We start from the raw sequence: 18,179 nt of genomic DNA on the forward strand, positions 1-18,179 counted from the left end.
TTCCTACGGTCTCCATCATATGGTTAATATCGATCTCTATTCGACCTTGGTTCTTGGTCAATATCCCTCTTGATTCTATCGACGGGTTTGATAGGATAAACGGACCCAGAAGGAGCGCCTAGTTGATCATCCTCGACCCTGATCTTCGATTGATACCGATTGTGCACATCGGCCCAAGTGACAGCTGGCTATTCGATCAAATTCTGCTTAAACTGTTGTGAAGCCACTGAACTTCGAATGTTGAGACCTTGAGTGAAAGCTTGAACAACCCAATCGTCGGCGACCGATGGCAAGTCCATCCATTCCATTTGTAATCAAGACACGAATTCTCTGAGCATCTCGTTGTCCTTCTGCCTTACCTTGAAAAGGTCCGAATTCCTGGATTTGACCTTGATAGCCCCGGCGTGTGACTTTACGAAAGAATCTGCAAGCATAATAAACGAGTCAATAGATTAGGCGGTAAATTATGGTACCATATCATAGCACCCTTCGACATGGTCTCCCCAAATTTCTTTAGCAAGACTGATTCGATTTCGTCATCTTCTAAGTCATTCCCTTTGATAGCACACATGTAAGAGGTGACGTGTTCGTTTGGATTAGTTGTCCCATTATACTTAGGAATTTCGGGCATGCGGAACTTCTTGGGGATTGGCTTCGGAGCCGTACTCAGGGGGGAAGGTTTTTGTACGAACTTTTTGGAATCCAGTCCTTTCAATATTGGCGGTGCCCCCGGGATTTGGTCGACTCTAGAGTTATAAGTTTCCACCTTTTTGTCGTTTTTCTCGATCTTCATTTCCCCTATCTCGATTCGCTTTATCAGTTCTTCGAGCATCTTCATGATAGCAGGATTGATCTATGATTCCTTCTCGTTCAATTTCCTCGAAACCGATTCGGCCCTGTGGACGATTTCCTGGGATGGCTCGAGTTCGACCCTGCTCGGTGTGCGGTTCTAGTTTTGGAGCTGGGTTATTGCTGCCTGTTGAGCCTCCAACATTTCAAAGATCACCCGCAGGCTGATCCCGCCATCTTTACCGCCACGTGCGCTCTGAGTAGTTGATCAAGCATCCCCGCGGACGCTGCTTTCGGGATCGACAACCAAATTTTCATTGATGGCTACATGTGAACTATCATCGATTGGATCTACAGCCGGGACTCCATCGAGGCTAACCAGGGGTACATCATTCCCTGGTGCTATGTTATCATTTTCGCCGTGGTGGCCAAAGTCGTGTTAATGTGTTGGGGTGCTGATGGTGAGTTCGACATTTTTTAGTCATGTAATAAAAAATACTTCAATGAACAAGTATAAAATAGTGTGTGTCATGAAAGTTTGTGCCAGGTAATCACTATTATCCGTAGCCCCACGGTGGGCGCCAAACTGTTTACTCTAAAATCGGATAATAATTGAATTTATATGCGGTTTTAAGGATACGTGATATAACTTGGCACAAATTAAGAAGAATAAATTGATATTGATATTGACTACGAAAGAATAAATGCAAACCACACAAATTGAACAACCTTGGCCCTCGAGTTTATCACCCTTGAACCAAATATGTTTCACCTAGCTTATGCACAGAATAACAAGATAATGAAAGCTAGAAAATAACAGTATATTTCTTTTGATGTTTTAACCGTCAATACCACACAAGAGAGGGGTGATTTGTATGGTACCAATTTTTCGCTTAAACTACTTATGGAAGGACCTGGTTCTTATATGTGTTCCAACTACTACTGTTGCGGAATAATAAATACAAAAAATAAAGAACATAGAGATTTTACGTGAAAAACACCCGGCTCAAAAGGTAAAAAAACCACGACCTACTACTCAGTAGGATTTTCCCAAACTTCCACTAAAATCACTGAGCCAAATCAACATTTACAAAACTCTTTATAAACCTAAGGATTAACTCTAATCCCATTGTGGCACACAACCTCAACTGTTGCGACAACTTCAAGTTAGCTATAATTTGAACACTCTAAGTACCTAATACAATTGCTTCTATGAAAGCTGAAAGGTACAACTTTAAACCACCTACTATAATTGAACTAGAATAAAAGAAAGACACAATGGAACTGGTTCTTCTATCTCGTTCAAGTAGCTTTAGGAGTGCACACTCAAATCTCACATAAATTGCTTGCAAAATCGCCTTGCTCTTTTGCTCTCAATTTAGTTTAACTTTTGCGTTTGTGCAATACCTGTAAAAGAGAACAATCACTGTCATTTAATAGGTTAGTAATCAGAGTTTGATTGGGACTCAATTGCTGATCTTCTATCGTAGTTGAGACCTTGAAGATCTCAAACTCCAACACTATCTTTATCCTGGATTGTGTTCTCTTCATATAAGGAGACTTTCTCCCCTTATCCAATATGAAACCTTTTCGATCAGATTAGGAGATATTGCTGCTTGATCAGTATGACTTATCTCCTTCACGTGCACCTCACATGTATAGGTTGATCATGACTGTGCTTCACAAGATGGACCTGGTCCATGACTGAGTTCATTTGTCATTCTTCAAAACTTCACATGTTCTTGGGCCAACAGTTTTGTATTGCGTGAATATGATGTGATTTACAAATGATCAGACCCGTTTTTATATAGTAGGAGAGTCCTACTCTAGATACAATTCTATATGAGGTAAGAAATCCCATGATTGGCTAATTAATCGGCCTCTTCTTGATACGTGCCGGGATTCGCGCCTGTGAGCACGTGATTTTTGCCTCACGAAAACTACTCAAAAAAAAATAAATCAAAAAAATAAAACAAAATTCTCTTAGTGTGCAATTTTTAGAATTTATGTGGCATTTATTGGATAATTATTTGTGTTTCGTCCGTAAATGTTTACTTTGTTATAGTTAAATGAAAAATAAAATAAAAATACATGTTGCATGCATATCTAGGATTTAATTACGCATTTAAGAATTAATTAAACTATTATTTAGCTCTAAAAGAAAAAGGAAATCACAAAAAAATATGCATTTATCCTATTTTTGTCATTTTAATGTGTCATTGTGTGTTTAATGTTTTGTCTTGTGTGTTAATGGTTGTTAAAAGGTGATTAATATTTTGTAAGGTTAATTTTGATTTTTATAATTAGAATTAGGAATCTAATAATTAGGAATTAAAAGAAAAATAGGAAATAAGTCATAAATCAGACCTGGACCAAAATCCAGGCCCAAACCAAATTAACCCCCTCACAGCCCAATCCAAACAACCCCAGGTCTGGTCCGTCTCAAAGATACCCCAAACGATGTCATTTTGGGAAACTTTGATAAGGGTCGTTGATTTTGAATTGATCAACGGTCCAAAGGCATTACCTTTTACCCGACATGTTCCCGTCAGAGACCGATCCGGTCTTAAAGGAAATGAAACGATGTCGTTTCACTTAAGTAAGCAATCCCAGTCGTAAATCTCATTTGATCTAACGGCCAAGATCCATTGATTACCCTAGTATATAAGCCCAAAAGTTTCACCCCACACCCCAGGCAAGACCCCCCTCTCCTTTCTTCTTCCCCGAGTCTTCAAAGACCGGACCTCAAGCCACCGCCCTCACGGCGGCGAACGGTGGCCATAACTCTCCATTTTCACACCTTGAACTCACTTCAACTTCCCGATCCTAAATCCCTGAACCTTATCCTCCAAATATCAGCCAACGTCTTTGAATCTTCGATCGAAGATGCAGTCCGAAACCCTAGTTCATCTGACAACCACCAAACTCACACCTTTTAACCTATGGACCTCTCTCACCACTAGAGCCTCATGGGTTTCCTTCGAGTCAGCCTGGAACCCCTCGAATATCGAATCAAAGCCAAGAACCCTAGCGCCGCCATGAGATTCCCTGGTGGCGGCGCCATTCCAATCAGTTCCAAACTAACACCATTTGACCACCCGAGCCACCCCATTCCCACTATCCTAACAGTTTGCCTCGAATCAGTACCAAAGGGGTTGGACTTTCGATCAGAAAAATCGACTAAGAAACCCTAATTCGGGGGGTTAAGGAAAAATTAGAAGAAATTAAGGTCGTAATCAACCTTAGTCGAAAGTTCTCAGCCGAGAACATTCGATTAAGGTTCATTTCGATCTTAAAAGCAAAAATGGGAGTTTGAATACAAGTTAAGGACACCAGGTTTTGAGTTTCCGTTCATCCGGTGAGTTTTGTTTTATTATTTTTGTCTATTTAAGTTTACGTATTCAGTGTTGTTTCGATTATTGCTTTCCTTTGTTATTGTCTTTTATTTGGTTCAAAATGATCATTTTTTTTATATATCAAGGTTGCTCTACATTATGTGTTAGTTTTACATCTGCAAATTCAATGCCACACCTCTTTCATTTTGAATTTATTGAAGTTTAAGGCGTTCCCTGTGTAGTTGGCTTATCATTTCAAGCTAGTTCCCTGTATACTATCTCACTGCAGCCATCTATCTTAGTTTCAATGACTGTTCGATTTGGTTTAGGATGTGAGTACGCACTGTCATTGAAGTTTGATGTGCAGTATTAATGTGATTTTTTGTTCAACTTTAGTTTCACTATTTTGTCAAGTTCTGTGTGGTGTTAATGTGATGTTTTGGTTTCAATTCAGTTTAGTTTCGTTCAGTGTATTGAAATTGTTCCTTTATTCTTGCTTTAGTCAGTTTGTTCCCTAAATCCTTCATCTAGATTGTAATGCTCTTTGATCCAATGTAAGGTCAGAATTATCTGATAGGATTAATGGTTTGAATCATAGTGTTTCTTGTTGAAAACTAGGGCCTGATGTGGATATGACATTGGATTAAATTCAGTTTTACAAGTGTTAATTGATATTATTGGGTTAGAAGGTTGCATTTTAGTTAAAATTCAGTCCAGAACTTAAGAGAATTGGTTATAGCTGCAGTTTAAGGGTTTTTCATGGGCAATTTGGGAATGAAACAGTTGGGATAATACTTTAGTGTTAGTGCTTTGTTAAATAGGGTATTAATTAATGTAATAATGGGAAACCAAAGGAAGTGGAGGGGCTGAAATTAAGGAAAAATGCTGATTAACTAAGAAAAAGCAGTTTAGTTGCAGATTTTAAGGGAAAAATCTGCCTTAGATAACAAAGGGGGGTCCGGGCAGCATTAGAAGAGGAAAACTTGTATAAAGAGGGGGAGTTGGGACTGATTTGAGGGGACAGAACGAATCTGAAAAAAAGATAGATAGAACGAGAGGAAGAACTAGACAGAAAAAAAAAGAGTAGAAGAAAGAAAAGATGAATCAGAAAGAGAGAATATACACAGAAAAATCAGAACAAAAAATCTGAAAAGGAGGAAGAGAACAGAAAAAAAATAGAATAGAAAAAAAAAGCGCACACACACACACACACACAGAGAATCTGAAACAAATAGAGAAGAAAGAAAGAAAATCAGAAACATTGTTTCCTTGAGTCTGTTCGGGTTTGTTTGTTGATATTGTTTGTTTTAAATCTGAAATTTTCCTAAAATTCCTGCCACTGTGCGTCTGGGTCTCACGGGTCTTGCTGTTTGTTGCAAATCTGTTGAAACATTGGTATATTCTGCTGTTTTGTTGCTGCTGCTACTGCTGAACTTTACCTCTTCTACCCTCATTTCCAGGTACATATCTGTAAACTCATGTCATGAAAAGCTTCAACATTGCAAGAAAAATGAAGTTCGGAATTACAATTATGTCTTCTACTCATTAAATTTATTAGTTTATGTTTCAGTTTTGTTTTAGTTGGTTAATATAGTATTATACTTGATATGATAAACTATTAGCCAATTGACCTTGTGAAGTAGTAATTTCTACGATAATCTTATTTACTTTAAAGTTTAGTGATGACATTTATTGTTTGAATTGTCGAGATAGGGAACATGGCAGAAAGTTGGCCATTAATTAAATCTTGTAATATTGTTAGCTAAGTATAGAATAGTATGGAAATATCAAGAAACTACATTACTAGCCTATTTTGTCAAATATCCGATTTTGTTTAAGGCTGAACGATGTTATTTGTACTTTGTTCGTATATGGCGTAATAACGGTTATGTATATAACCATAGTGGAAAGGTGAATTGATATAATCCGTTACGTTTACTATGTTGGAATATTATGAATGGTTCAGATATACAACTACGTTACATGTAATGTCATCTTATTAAATCGATTTGTAGATTAGTTTTTTTTTTATAACAAATAGCCCAATTACTTTAAGAATGCGATCAATTCATTTCTTTAAAAATAGTATAAAAAATAATGTCAATAATTTTTACAAAGTGTAGAGTTAGTGTTTGCAAATAGTTCACATAGGCTGAGAATAAGAATCGGTTTGATTATATGTATCCCAAACTCAATCATCGTAAGCATAATTAACCAAATAATTATAACTTTGGACTAAAACAAGTAGGTGAGAAGGAGGGGGGGTTTATAAATACGAATTGCCACATTTATGTCAAAGATATATAAAAATAGAGTTCGCTCAAAATATAACAATAAAAATTCTTCGAAAACCATTAGTTTGTTTATCAAATTAATTCTTTTCCTAGTCTTGCATGCAATTCGTTTTTTTTTGGGTATACAAATATTGTATTCACGATGAAAATGGTAGTTTTAGTTACACGTTGTTTTGTTTTTCATATCATTAATTCTTAAAAATTTGAATAGTTTTGAGGTATATAATTCATACGCGTAAAATAAAACTTGCGGTCAACACATAATAAATTTTGAATTCTTTTCAAGAAATTTGAAGACGTCCAAATCAGCGATTTCCCATGACTTTCATATTTAAAAATAGATGGATGTAATAAACAATTTGTAGAGAATTTTATGTTACCATCAAGAATATTCTGTGAAATTAGGGATACGTTCGCGTGGCCTAATTACATTTTTAAGGCAGTTCGGATTATGCGTTCGCGCAACTTTGAGCCAAAATTTTAATAAAAGGAGATTCGTCGGAGGATATTAAATTAATTTCGTATAACCCGAGATGTGCAGTTCACTATCCAATCATATAAGAGTGATGAATGTTCTTAATTTTATTTTAAGCACAATTTCGAACATCAAATTTTTTTTATAATAAAAATATAAAATATTATCAATCTTTTTGTGTACACGTATGCGTGACACGATTCTCTACATTTATAAAAGGTATATAATACGAATATACGTACGCGTGATTCGTTTATATAATTATAAACCATCTAAACAAAAGCGGTAATAAAATCGGGCAACAAGAAAAAAAAATGTATTTAGTAAATCAAGATAATTAAGCCAAATATAAAAATGGTTAAGCGACCGTGCTAGAACCACGGAATTCGGGAATGCCTAACACCTTCTCCCGGATTAACAGAATTCCTTACTCGGATTTCTGGTTCGCAGAATGACAAACAGAGTCATGTTCTCCTCGATTCGGGATTAAAACCGGTGACTTGGGACGCCTTAAAATTCCCAGGTGGCGACTCTGAAATAAATAAACAAATCCCGTTTCGACTGTCCTTTAATTTGAGAAAACTCCTTCGCACCCTCGCGGGGGGCGGAAGAAGGAGGTGTGACAGCGCCGTGATCTTCACCCGATTGCGGATATTTCGACTTTCCGTTATTTGACTCGATAAACTTCCCTCAATCATTATCTTGTTCGATCTCGATTTTGATCGGTCTCAGGGCCACGAGCTCGGCAACCTAACTTTGCATTATGGTTTGATATGACTCAAGGTTGAACCTTGATACATCATATTCTAATCTCGATTAGTCATACAAAGGGCAAACCCAATTATAACCGTACGTAGACTTTAAGCTCTAATTTCCTTATTAGGCAAAGGCCTACAACATTTCAAAATGTGAATAGTAGAATATTATAATTTCGTAAGCGAAAAAGCAAATTATAAATAGGCGGAAATCGTGCTGAAAAAAGGAAGACTTTCGCGTTGAAAGCGCCGATTTAAAAATGACAATTCTTACCGCACTTTTCCACTTAATACACCCATTAAATCCTACGTGTCGCTCGTCTATTTGTTTAACTGTTTAACTGTACCGCTAGTCCGCGATACATACGATTCTGCCCAAATACTTCTTTGGTTTGGGGGGAAGTGTGAAAGACTAGAACCTGAACTGCCGATTGACACTACCAACCGTTATTTAACAGCCGTCAAGAAAACACCATTGCCCCTAGAACTGCTTCAACAGAGAGTGACGAATACAACAACTGCTTCGTTGGGATTTTGGACTTGTTGGTATTCTTTTCATTATTTTTTGTTTTTTCAAGAAAGCTGAAAAGGGAATTATGGGTATTCAAGATTACGGCTTTTTGGAAGATCTTCAAGTGGAATTCAAAGATTATGATGCCACAAATGGGGTCTTTCTCTGCTTCTGGTTTTACTTGAATAAGGCATCAACTTTACCCTCCACAATTCTTCTGCAGGTAAAGCTCTTTTATAGCTATTCTTTTCATTTGTTTTTGGTTTATTTGCAGCTTTATTTTCTCTTGATTACCTCATTACTATTTGGGACGTATTCATTTGCCTTTTCCCCTTCTATTCAATTTGATCTGATGAAATCTTGATAATGTCATATAATTATTTGTAGAGGTTACTTTAAAGTTTCCGATTTAGGTTTCATTCTTGTTGGAAAGATTCTTACTTTATAGCTTGTACATGGTTTAGATAATTGCAAGTTGCAAACTTTGTCTTCTGGCTAATGTGAATTGTTCATATTTTCTGGTCATTTGCCTTTAGGATATGTTTGCCACCTTAGCAAAAGTCTCATTTATATCGTGTTCAGGATTACCCGAGTACTGTCTTTGTCTTTAAGTCTATATAGTATTTCATCATTACTTCGTGTTGCCTATTAGCTTTTGATTTTTGGTAATTGAATTTGTGACCAAGTGTAGCTATCTGCAAATCATGCCTTCCTACTAACAGATAGAATTTTTTTCAGAGTTGCAAGTACTTTTCGTCGAAGTCATAAACCTAGCCATGTCCCTCCATTTGTTTCCAGTAAAATTAAAGGAAGAGGCTTTCTATTGACTATGTTCTGCAAGATAACTTTTCCTTTGCACCATTTTTCCTTTCATATGGTTTTTGATGATTATGCAGAATCATTCAGATGTCACATCCCATGCTCCTTTCCTGTTACTTGATGAGAAGAAGAGACTTTTGCTTTATCCTTTACTAACTTCGTGGAGGGAAGATGTGTATGCAACTTCAGAAAGTGAATTTTCTACGAAGAAATGGGTTCATGTTGGATGTGAGGTAAATAACTTTTACTTTATTCTTAGCAGTTGATGCGATGTTTTCCCATTTATCTACTTTAACATGGTCGTGTTGCTAATTTCTTACTCCACAATGGGCATTGTTACCTTCTATAGTTAATTTTTGTTGTTGCACATTCTCACTATATTAGGCATATTGATATTGACAATAAGTTTGCTCTGGACAACGGAGCTTTAACACAAAAAAAGGGGCAGCTCGGTGCACAAAGCATTCCCGCATTAACACAGGGTCCGAGAAAGGGCCGCACCTCTAGGGGTGTGATGTAGACAACCTACCCTAATGCAAGCATTAGTGGCTACTTCCACGGCCCGAGCCTGTGACCGGTCAAATGGAGACAACTTTACTGTTACTCTAAGGCTCCCCTTCAAGAGCTTTAGCACAAGAATAGGGAAATCAAAAGACTGGTTTAGGCCTAGTGGCTTTCCACTTCTTTATAACGAAATGAAAATAATTACAAATGAATGTTTTTCTGCCCCAAAATTTTGGCAAAGCTAGATTGATTACAGAACTCATTGTCCAATAGCTCTATGAGTCATCTGCTTCAACTGGTTTTGTTCCAACAAACTAAACTAGTGATATCAGCCATGTATGTTCTGACAGCACAAAGAAGAGTAGATTAGTAGGATTGTTGGTATGACATGATGTGTTACACAAATTGAATTTGTATGCACAAACGAGATCTTTGATAAAATGTGCCCTGAGATGGAACAAAGGTAATACACTAATGGGATCATCCTAAAGCTACCATCAGTCCAAGATCTCATCAGGTTGTCATCTGCTCTTCTCTGACTACCAGAATTTTGGTGACTTTGTCTTGTTTTATGGGTGTTTAAGCAACCCTTATCCTTGGAGCATTTCAGGTCACAGAAAATCTTTTGCGCCTCTACCTTGATGGGGAGATTGTAGGCGAGAAGTCTTTGACGTCCTCACTCAACAATGATTCAGTATCAGACAGTTCTGAAATATCGTTTCCTTGCATTAGTGGAAAGGGTTCTCAGCTGGATGGTTATGTGTACAGTGCAGAGCTCTTGCCAGTAGTATCATCTATCAAAAATCACTATGTTAAGGTAAACAACATTGTCATTAATTTTACGAAGATTGTGTCTACTCATGTGCCGAGGGTCTATCAAAAACAACCTCTCTACCTTCCCAAGGTAGGCGTGAGGTTTGTGTACACACTACCCTCCCCAGACCCCACTTGTGGGATTCCACTAGGTTTGTTGTTTTTGTTGTTGTTGTTGTTGTTGTTGTTGTTGTTGTTGTTGTTGTTATTGTTGTTGTTGTTGTGTCTACTCATGTATTTACTAGTTTCTGCTACCGCTTTGTGCACCTATCAGGACCCTCCAGTACAACTATCTATCGATAGTTCAAGCGCGCATGAAATTGAAGAAGACACTGATGGTGTTTGGAGTATTGTTGGTGGAAAGGTAATAAAGATACACTACTTTGAAATTCTTTGGAAAAGATATCCTGGGGGAATGGAAATCTTGATAAAATTATTTGCATGCAAATCATTGAGGAACATTATAAAAAGTTGATCCCGCTTCCCATTTCAGACTTCTAGTTCTGTTTTGAATAGTCTTCCAGGATTGAGTATTGTAACTTTAGAGTGTCTCAAACATATGCCATAACTACACAACTTTGTCGTATATCTTCTATTTTAAGTTGATATTTAATATTGGAAACAAAGCTAGGTGGTGAAAGATTGCTATGTTACATGAAATCCACACTCCTCCAAGTCCTTCAGTGATGCCAGAATGTCATTGACAACCGTCAAAGATTTACGATCAGAAACGGTTAACTTTGATATCTTTATCGATGATAAAGGCATACTGTAGACTTTTTTTGTAACGCTGGTTCTTCAAAAAAATTCTAAAGTATGCCTCTTTTGGTGATAAGATGTTGAATTTTACCATTGCTGATCTTAAATCTTCAACTGTTGTCAATTGACACTCTAACATCTCTCAAGGGCTTGAAGGAGTGTGGCTGCATTAACCATGCAATATGTTATATAACTTTGCATATATTGGAATATTGAGACCTACTTTTGTCATTCAAGAGCTGTTGCATAGTGACATGTTCAATTGTTGGTAAAGCTCATTATCTGATCATCCATCTCAAAATAGATAGGAATTAGGCGTATCTTCTTATTGGGGATAATAATGTGTAATTTATTAAAGTGAGACTACTTGCCTATTCGGCCAAGCTGCAAAAATCGGATTATTTTGAGAAGTGCTTTTCTCAAAAGTACTTTTGGCGAGAAACAGTTTGTGTTTGGCTAATTAATTTAAAAAGCACTTCTGAGCAACAATTAGTGTTTGACCAAGCTTTTAAAAACCGCTTCAAAGTGTATTTTTTTCAAAAGTGCTTTTGGAGAGAAGCTACTTTTTCTGCTTCTCCAAAACTGCTTCTGCTGCTCCTCAAAATCACTTTTTTCCTTCCAAAAGCTTGGCGAAACACTTCAACTATGAAAAATAGCACTTTTTTTTTTTTTTTTTTGAAAGAAAGTGCTTCTAGGATTGGAGAAGCTTGGCCAAACAGGCTATAATCCAGCACACTACTGTTTAAAGGTAATTAGTGTGCTGGTTGAGGTAGTGGTAAGAAAGCAACCGAGTTAGAGAGAGAGAGAGAACTACAGTATTCTGAGATGAACATGGTGAAAAGCTGTAGGTGATACATTTGGTGCTCTCATGAAATTAAATTAGCAAGAGGGAGTTTGCTCCTTTACGTAATTATGTTATTGGTTACAAGTTTCTTTTTACTCCTTTACCTGTATGTTTAATGCAGGCCTCCTGCCGGAGAAACTTTTCTTTAGATGTAACACTGATGGATAACTTTAGTCGCCCCATAACCGAAGAAGTGGAGGTTTGTTGTTTATTTGTCCATACAAAAAAGTTTAATGAAGTCCTTAAGTTAGCTGCAAGTGTTCTTATGGATATATGCTATGCTTTTAAAGGTTGTTGCTTCGCTTGTGTATGCCGATGACGAAGCACCAGTTGAGAAGCCAGTTGATGATGAGGCACCTCTTCTTACAAATTATGATGGAATTGAATATGCTTCTTCTGATAGACCAAGCAAAGTAATTAGTGGACGTGCTTCCTTTAAGCTCAAGATATCTCAGGTACCATACTGGATAGTTGTATTTCTTCTTTTAACACATGCAATACAAAGTGGCCAGCAAGCTGTCTGTTGATTGCAATCTTGAATAAGAAAATACTTGCTTTGGAAGAAGGTTTATTAATTCAGGAAACAAATAATCTCCACTTGCAACGAAGATCTGTGATTAATGAGGCAAATATAATATTGGTTAGTAGGTGTTAGTGTTTGTTCCTCTTCCCGTTGAGTTATTTTAACGTGATCATAGCTGTTGCAGATTTAGGCACAGTTAAAATGATAATTATTCTATGGGATGAGCACATCAATGTGGATATACTTTGTCTCACAAAACTCTTCCTAGTTTATAATCTGTGAACTTGAGCACCCTTTTCTGTAGCTGCTCACGTGTAAGGTTTATTACAACATTATGTAGTGTATTGTTGTAGTTCACTTCTACATGGAAATTGATGACAGGTTATGCTTGGAGATGAATTAAAATACTAATGCTATGATCACTTCTTTCTATTAAAACCATTTAGAAAATTGACCTTTTGTCCCAATTGCAGCTTTCATCCAAGTGCGATAACAGGCTCTTCTGCATTAGGTTTGAGATTCCAAAAATGGGTAATTATCCTTTCCTTGAGATATTCTCCAGACCAATCCGGTGTATTTCTCGGAATCGTAACACTAGGGCGGCCTCTCTAATGTTGAGGAAATCATCTTTGGGAATCCATTTACTAAATGGATCTCAATCTCCTATATTGGAGGATGGATCTTCTGATCTGCCCTGTATTGTACGTGAAGCAAAACAAAGTCCTTCATCAAAGCGGGTCAAATTAGGACAAGAGAAACTATGTGCAAATTTTAAGGATGATTTTGTGCTGCAGCAAGCTAATGGTGAATCAAAATCTCATTCCTGGATCTCTGAGGTATTTTAAACATCTGCTTCATCCTATTATTTTTAGCATGTTCTGACACTATTTCTTGGATGACATAACTAATATATGCTTATGGATGCTGCTCCTTGTAAACTAGCTTACTTGCTTAAGTGGTGAATAAGGTTGAAAGTACAAACTATTGCTGGTTTTTGAAAATTAAGCTTCTTTTTGTCATCATGCTGTTAAAAACATCATTTGTCACTTAAAGCAGTGCAAAGTGAGGGTTTATCGCTTCACGGGTGAAATCATGCACTTTAGAGAAGTGTGCACTTAAAAGAATATCGCACAAGGTGATACAAATAGTAAGCGGTCATTTTTTTGAATCTTAATTTTAAGAAATTGGATTAACATTGGCATTATTGTTTACTGTATGTTGAACTTAGTTATTCTTATTGCTTTGGTAATTACAGTTTTATATTCATATATATGCACTTCTCTTCAAAGGAGCGTGTCCTTCAATATTCAATTTTCACTTCCTCATGTACCTTACTGCTTTTTTTACGCTTTTCACTTTTAAAAATGCTGGTCCTTCTATTTTTCCTTCAATGCCACTCCGTTTCCTCAGTAATGCCTTCTAAAACTTCTCATTTTGGCAACACGTGCTTCCTATTAGGGTCACCAATTGCACGGGACTGTGATCTAGAATAATTTTATTACTACCTGATTTTCTCATCAATATTTATTGCTGGTCCAATCATCATCATCATAATTATTCTCCTTGTCATTGCTTCCCTGTACCAATTTTTTCCTGTAATCTTGTCTTGTTTACAACTTCTTAATTATTGTCATTATTATGATCTCTCCCTAAACATGCATTGGAAATAGGATAACTATGCATATCTGAATTCTTTGGTGGCAAGACCAGTAAGCCATGGTGGGGCACAAAATTTCTCCTCTGATTCAGAGAACAGTGAAACCACAAACTCTGGTATTGATGACTTTCCAAGTAACATAGATCCAATCTCAGATGTGGATGTTTTTAAATACTGCCTCGGTGACCTGAATGAGAGGCGTCTTCTTCTCAAGGAAATGGCAATGAGTGCTAAAGAAGAAGAACTTGCAACCTTTGCGGAGAGAATTTCTTTATTCTCTGGATGTTCACACCACAGGTATATTTTCATTTTATTGTTGCATGTCGAAGTGACGATTACTAACACCATCTAGTTTGTAGTGCTACTTTTGGCATTTATTCCTTTCTTTAGGAGTTATAGCTGTTATTTCCTCATCTTGACGATTACTATTCTCCGTGCTACTTTTGACAATTACCAACACCATGGATGTATTAAAAATTTTGAAAGAACCAAATCACTATATAGAGCATAAATACCAGTTCCATTTATAAGGGGTGGCAATAAGCAAAAAAGCATTTTCTATTTATCTCATAGCGCAGAAAATCAGAAGGTTTTTGTGCCTTATGTTTTATGATCCCCCCCCCCCCCACCCCCCTTGTTTCCTTTATCTTTGTTTGCATTTGAAATTGCTAACTTGTTGGAATAACACTAGTAAAATAGAGAAACAAGAAAGGAGATCTGGAAGGGTAATTCCTAAGTGCTATTGGCCTCCAAAAGTAAAAGAAATCCTCATAAATGATCTGAAAATGACTCTGCTCCTGAGAAATGACTAGCTCAGACGCATAGCTGTTTTGCCAATTTTTTTACTCATTAATTCATGAGGTTTAGAATAAATTATTTTAAACAATTAGAAATAAAGAAAAAGTTCTTTCTGAAAAGCAACAGATTCTCTGTGACATCACTAATAGGATCAAATATAAATTTAAGATGGAAGGATTGCTTGTTTCCTGATTGCGGTAAAAGGTGTGCACTTGCAATATGCATCTAGGGCAAATTTTAACTATGAAATTAGTATATTGATTTTGAATTTATGGATCAGGATTAGATTGGCATGTAGTTCATAGGATATAAACAAAATATACATGTCGGGTTTCCATTTCCATATTCATTTCATTGTTGTCATCACTATTTAGTTACCTTGTATACTGTTGTCTCTACCAGTTTGTGCAGAATTTTGCTGTTCAATTTGTATGAATAACATTACTTTTTTAGACATCAAATATCAATTTCAAAGAGGCTGATAGAAGTGGGAATCAAATGTTGGAATTTAATATCCGATGACAACCACCATGTCCTTTGGGAGAATTTGGTGTCTGGGCTTCAAGAGCATTTCCTGAAGATGACATTTGGCCATACCAGATCTCTAACTCATCAGGTTCTCTTTTTTCTCTGTAAACTTGTACATAGTCTGAAAAACTACTTCAAAGAGGGCGTAACTTTGCTGTTATTCCCTCGGTTTTTTGGAAAATACCCACATATTCTCCGAGGTTCCAAATCCACGTACACACCTATTTGGGAAGGCCATTTTACACTTCCAGAGACAGGTTTTGCTACCCATTGGAAGGGTTGACACTGTAGCAAGAAATGTTTTCTTTTATCAACTATATTCCGTTTCTTGACTTGCAATGTCAATTGGGTGTGTGGGAAGATATTATAACTAGATGTGATCATGGGATAAAGTGTAGATAGCATACTTGGGAAGTCGGTAAGAGTGTATCTCAGTTTTTTCCGACCATACCGAAATTCCACCAGCTTTTAACAGTTTCATCATTCTTGAGTTAAACACAAACTTTCAAAATAGTTTTTGCGTGAAGCTACACCACACATAATAATTCTTCACCTTTTTGTCAGGTTTTTCTGACTTCACTTTATATTAAGATCTCATAGATATCTCCTTAAATTGCTTTACCTAAATTATCTTGCAAAAATGGCCTGCTAGAATATGCTGATGAATTTGTCTAACTTGCAGGATTTTGACCTCCTGAGGAGAGTCTCTGGTTGTCAAGATCTAGTTTCTCAAGACAATTTTGAAAAGGTGTGGTGTTGGCTGTATCCAATAGCTTTTACGTTGTCACAGCAGTGTATTACTTCATTGTGGGGTTCTGCACCACCCGTGTGGATTGAAGGGTTCATTACCAAGGAAGAAGCAGAATCTTCACTTAGAGGTCAAGACCCAGGTACTTTTATACTGCGGTTTCCCACATCAAGGAGCTGGCCCCACCCTGACTCTGGTAATCTGGTCGCCACGTATGTCGGAAGTGATTATACCATTCACCACAGACTTGTGTCCCTCGACTTCATTTACAGGTATTTAATTTACCATTTATGTTCTTGATGTTTCCTTTCTTACTTTTTACCTAATTCCATTGCATTGTAAAAGAAAGCTTGGGAGAGGAGTGGGAAAATAGAGAATGTATTTCCTTTCCTTTTTTGTAAATTTCTATTCCAATCACATAACAGGGGAAACTTTAGGCCAAGAATAGGGTAAGAGATACTTCCTTTGTCCCTCCATTTTACCGTCTTAGTTTGTACCAGAATATCATCCACCTTCTCAGATAGAAAATTCCTTTCAGAATTATGCTTTTAGCTGGATGATACATCAGTGTCAAATACTGGTCGAATAATCGAATTCTTCTTCATGTGGCATGAGATGTTATGCTTGTAAATCTCTGTTGAACCAATTAATCTAGGAGAAGACAGTCTCCCCTAGCCTTGCATATAGATGCCAGCGAATATTTGAAGTTTAACAGCATGTATATAGGCAAACTATGTACCAGTCAATGGGAAGAGAACTACTACGAGTCTTGAATTGCTTTTGTATTTCTTGCATACATGTGAGGCATAAGATTTGATCTCAGCATCACTAAGAGGGTCCTTTTCTATTGTCCATTGTAGTTCTGGCGCCAAGGGAATGACGATAAAGCCAATTCAAGATATGCTGCTCGAACAGCCTGAGCTCAGGCGACTTGGGAGGCAAGACTTCTTACTCTTTTGATTATCACTTATCCAGTCAACTCTTTTATTCTTCTTTAAGTGATTGTTAAAAGTCTTAAAATTGCAGGATTGTGAGAAGCCAGTAGGTTACTCAAAGGTTTGCACTTTTATAGCCATGTCAGAGATATGAATGGACCTGTTACTAACAAGCAAGGGAGAATGGAAAGGGATTTCAAAGAAGAAGAAAAAAGAAGATAAACTAAGAGGGGAAACAATGGGGTCTATCCTTTGTATATATGAATGTCTGAGCAATTTGTTAATGTATATCCTGTGGATTTCTGATGATATTAATACCCGATTGCATATAGATAGTATTGATTTTAGGCTTGTAACAATATGGGGTTAATCTTTATAATCAGAATTTTTGGAGCCAGAATGAATGCAGTAGAGAAGGAACTCTTTATGTTGAGAGTTCAGTATGACTCCATCCTCGTTGCATTGAAAGCAAAGATGTACAGATTGATCTGCGAATGGAAAACCTCTTGGTACGGAACGCATTATTCCTCCTTAGTGAGTCTATATGGTGCAAATTCTTATTAGTCGGGTCAGTGAAATTCAGATACCGAATGAAGAGTGGCCATCTATTTTTCTCCTAACGTAAAGTTGACAGGTAAGAAGTAATGCAAAATTATAAGCGAGTTGCAAGTAACAACATTATGCATTTTTTTGGATTACAAGTTTTGCCAAACCTTAGGCATTCTCACTTGAATTGAGCATAATTTCCGTCGTAAGAATGAGTAGGGGTGTCAATGGATTTTTAAAAATCGACTAAACTGACCGAACCGTAGTGCACCGAATTGATTTTTAAGTTTCTTTTAATAAAGCCATAAGTTTTTATATAAATCTACAACCGTACCAACAATTAGGGTAAGTCTTTTATTTTATGAAAATAAACCAAAAAAAATACCGAACCGTATCGAATAAATTTACATATGGAAAACATATTTATATATTAAGTTTAAAAATAATAATGTATTAAATCTTTCCGTGGGTCTTGGAATTATGAAAATGGTTACAAGCCAACAAGTAATTAAGATCAAAATTCTAATTCCCAAACCTACTATGCTA

General features: G+C 36.7%; 1 protein-coding gene across 1 annotated transcript; it reads left to right on the forward strand.

Moving 5' to 3' along the window:
* Window positions 1–8,021: 8,021 nt before the first annotated feature.
* On the forward strand, window positions 8,022–17,524 carry LOC107796828 (SH2 domain-containing protein A). The gene is made up of 12 exons (XM_016619654.2): window positions 8,022–8,382; window positions 9,056–9,211; window positions 10,093–10,299; window positions 10,570–10,659; window positions 12,020–12,097; window positions 12,189–12,353; window positions 12,895–13,257; window positions 14,092–14,375; window positions 15,330–15,492; window positions 16,087–16,424; window positions 17,013–17,090; window positions 17,179–17,524. Exons 1-12 carry the CDS (start codon window positions 8,245–8,247, stop codon window positions 17,195–17,197), a joined length of 2,079 nt encoding a protein of 692 aa, XP_016475140.1. The 5' UTR covers window positions 8,022–8,244; the 3' UTR covers window positions 17,198–17,524.
* Window positions 17,525–18,179: the final 655 nt, after the last annotated feature.

The sequence above is a fragment of the Nicotiana tabacum genome, chromosome 10 (assembly GCF_000715075.1).
Source record: "Nicotiana tabacum cultivar K326 chromosome 10, ASM71507v2, whole genome shotgun sequence".
NCBI classification, from domain to species: domain Eukaryota; kingdom Viridiplantae; phylum Streptophyta; class Magnoliopsida; order Solanales; family Solanaceae; genus Nicotiana; species Nicotiana tabacum.

Bases quoted from the DNA above. Each gene is read 5' to 3' on its own strand.
- LOC107796828 (XM_016619654.2), top strand. From the start codon at position 8,245: ATGGGTATTCAAGATTACGGCTTTTTGGAAGATCTTCAAGTGGAATTC. The intron at 9,212-10,092 runs GTAAATAACTTT...GGAGCATTTCAG, and splicing joins GGGTTCATGTTGGATGTGAG to GTCACAGAAAATCTTTTGCG. The intron at 10,660-12,019 runs GTAATAAAGATA...TGTTTAATGCAG, and splicing joins GGAGTATTGTTGGTGGAAAG to GCCTCCTGCCGGAGAAACTT.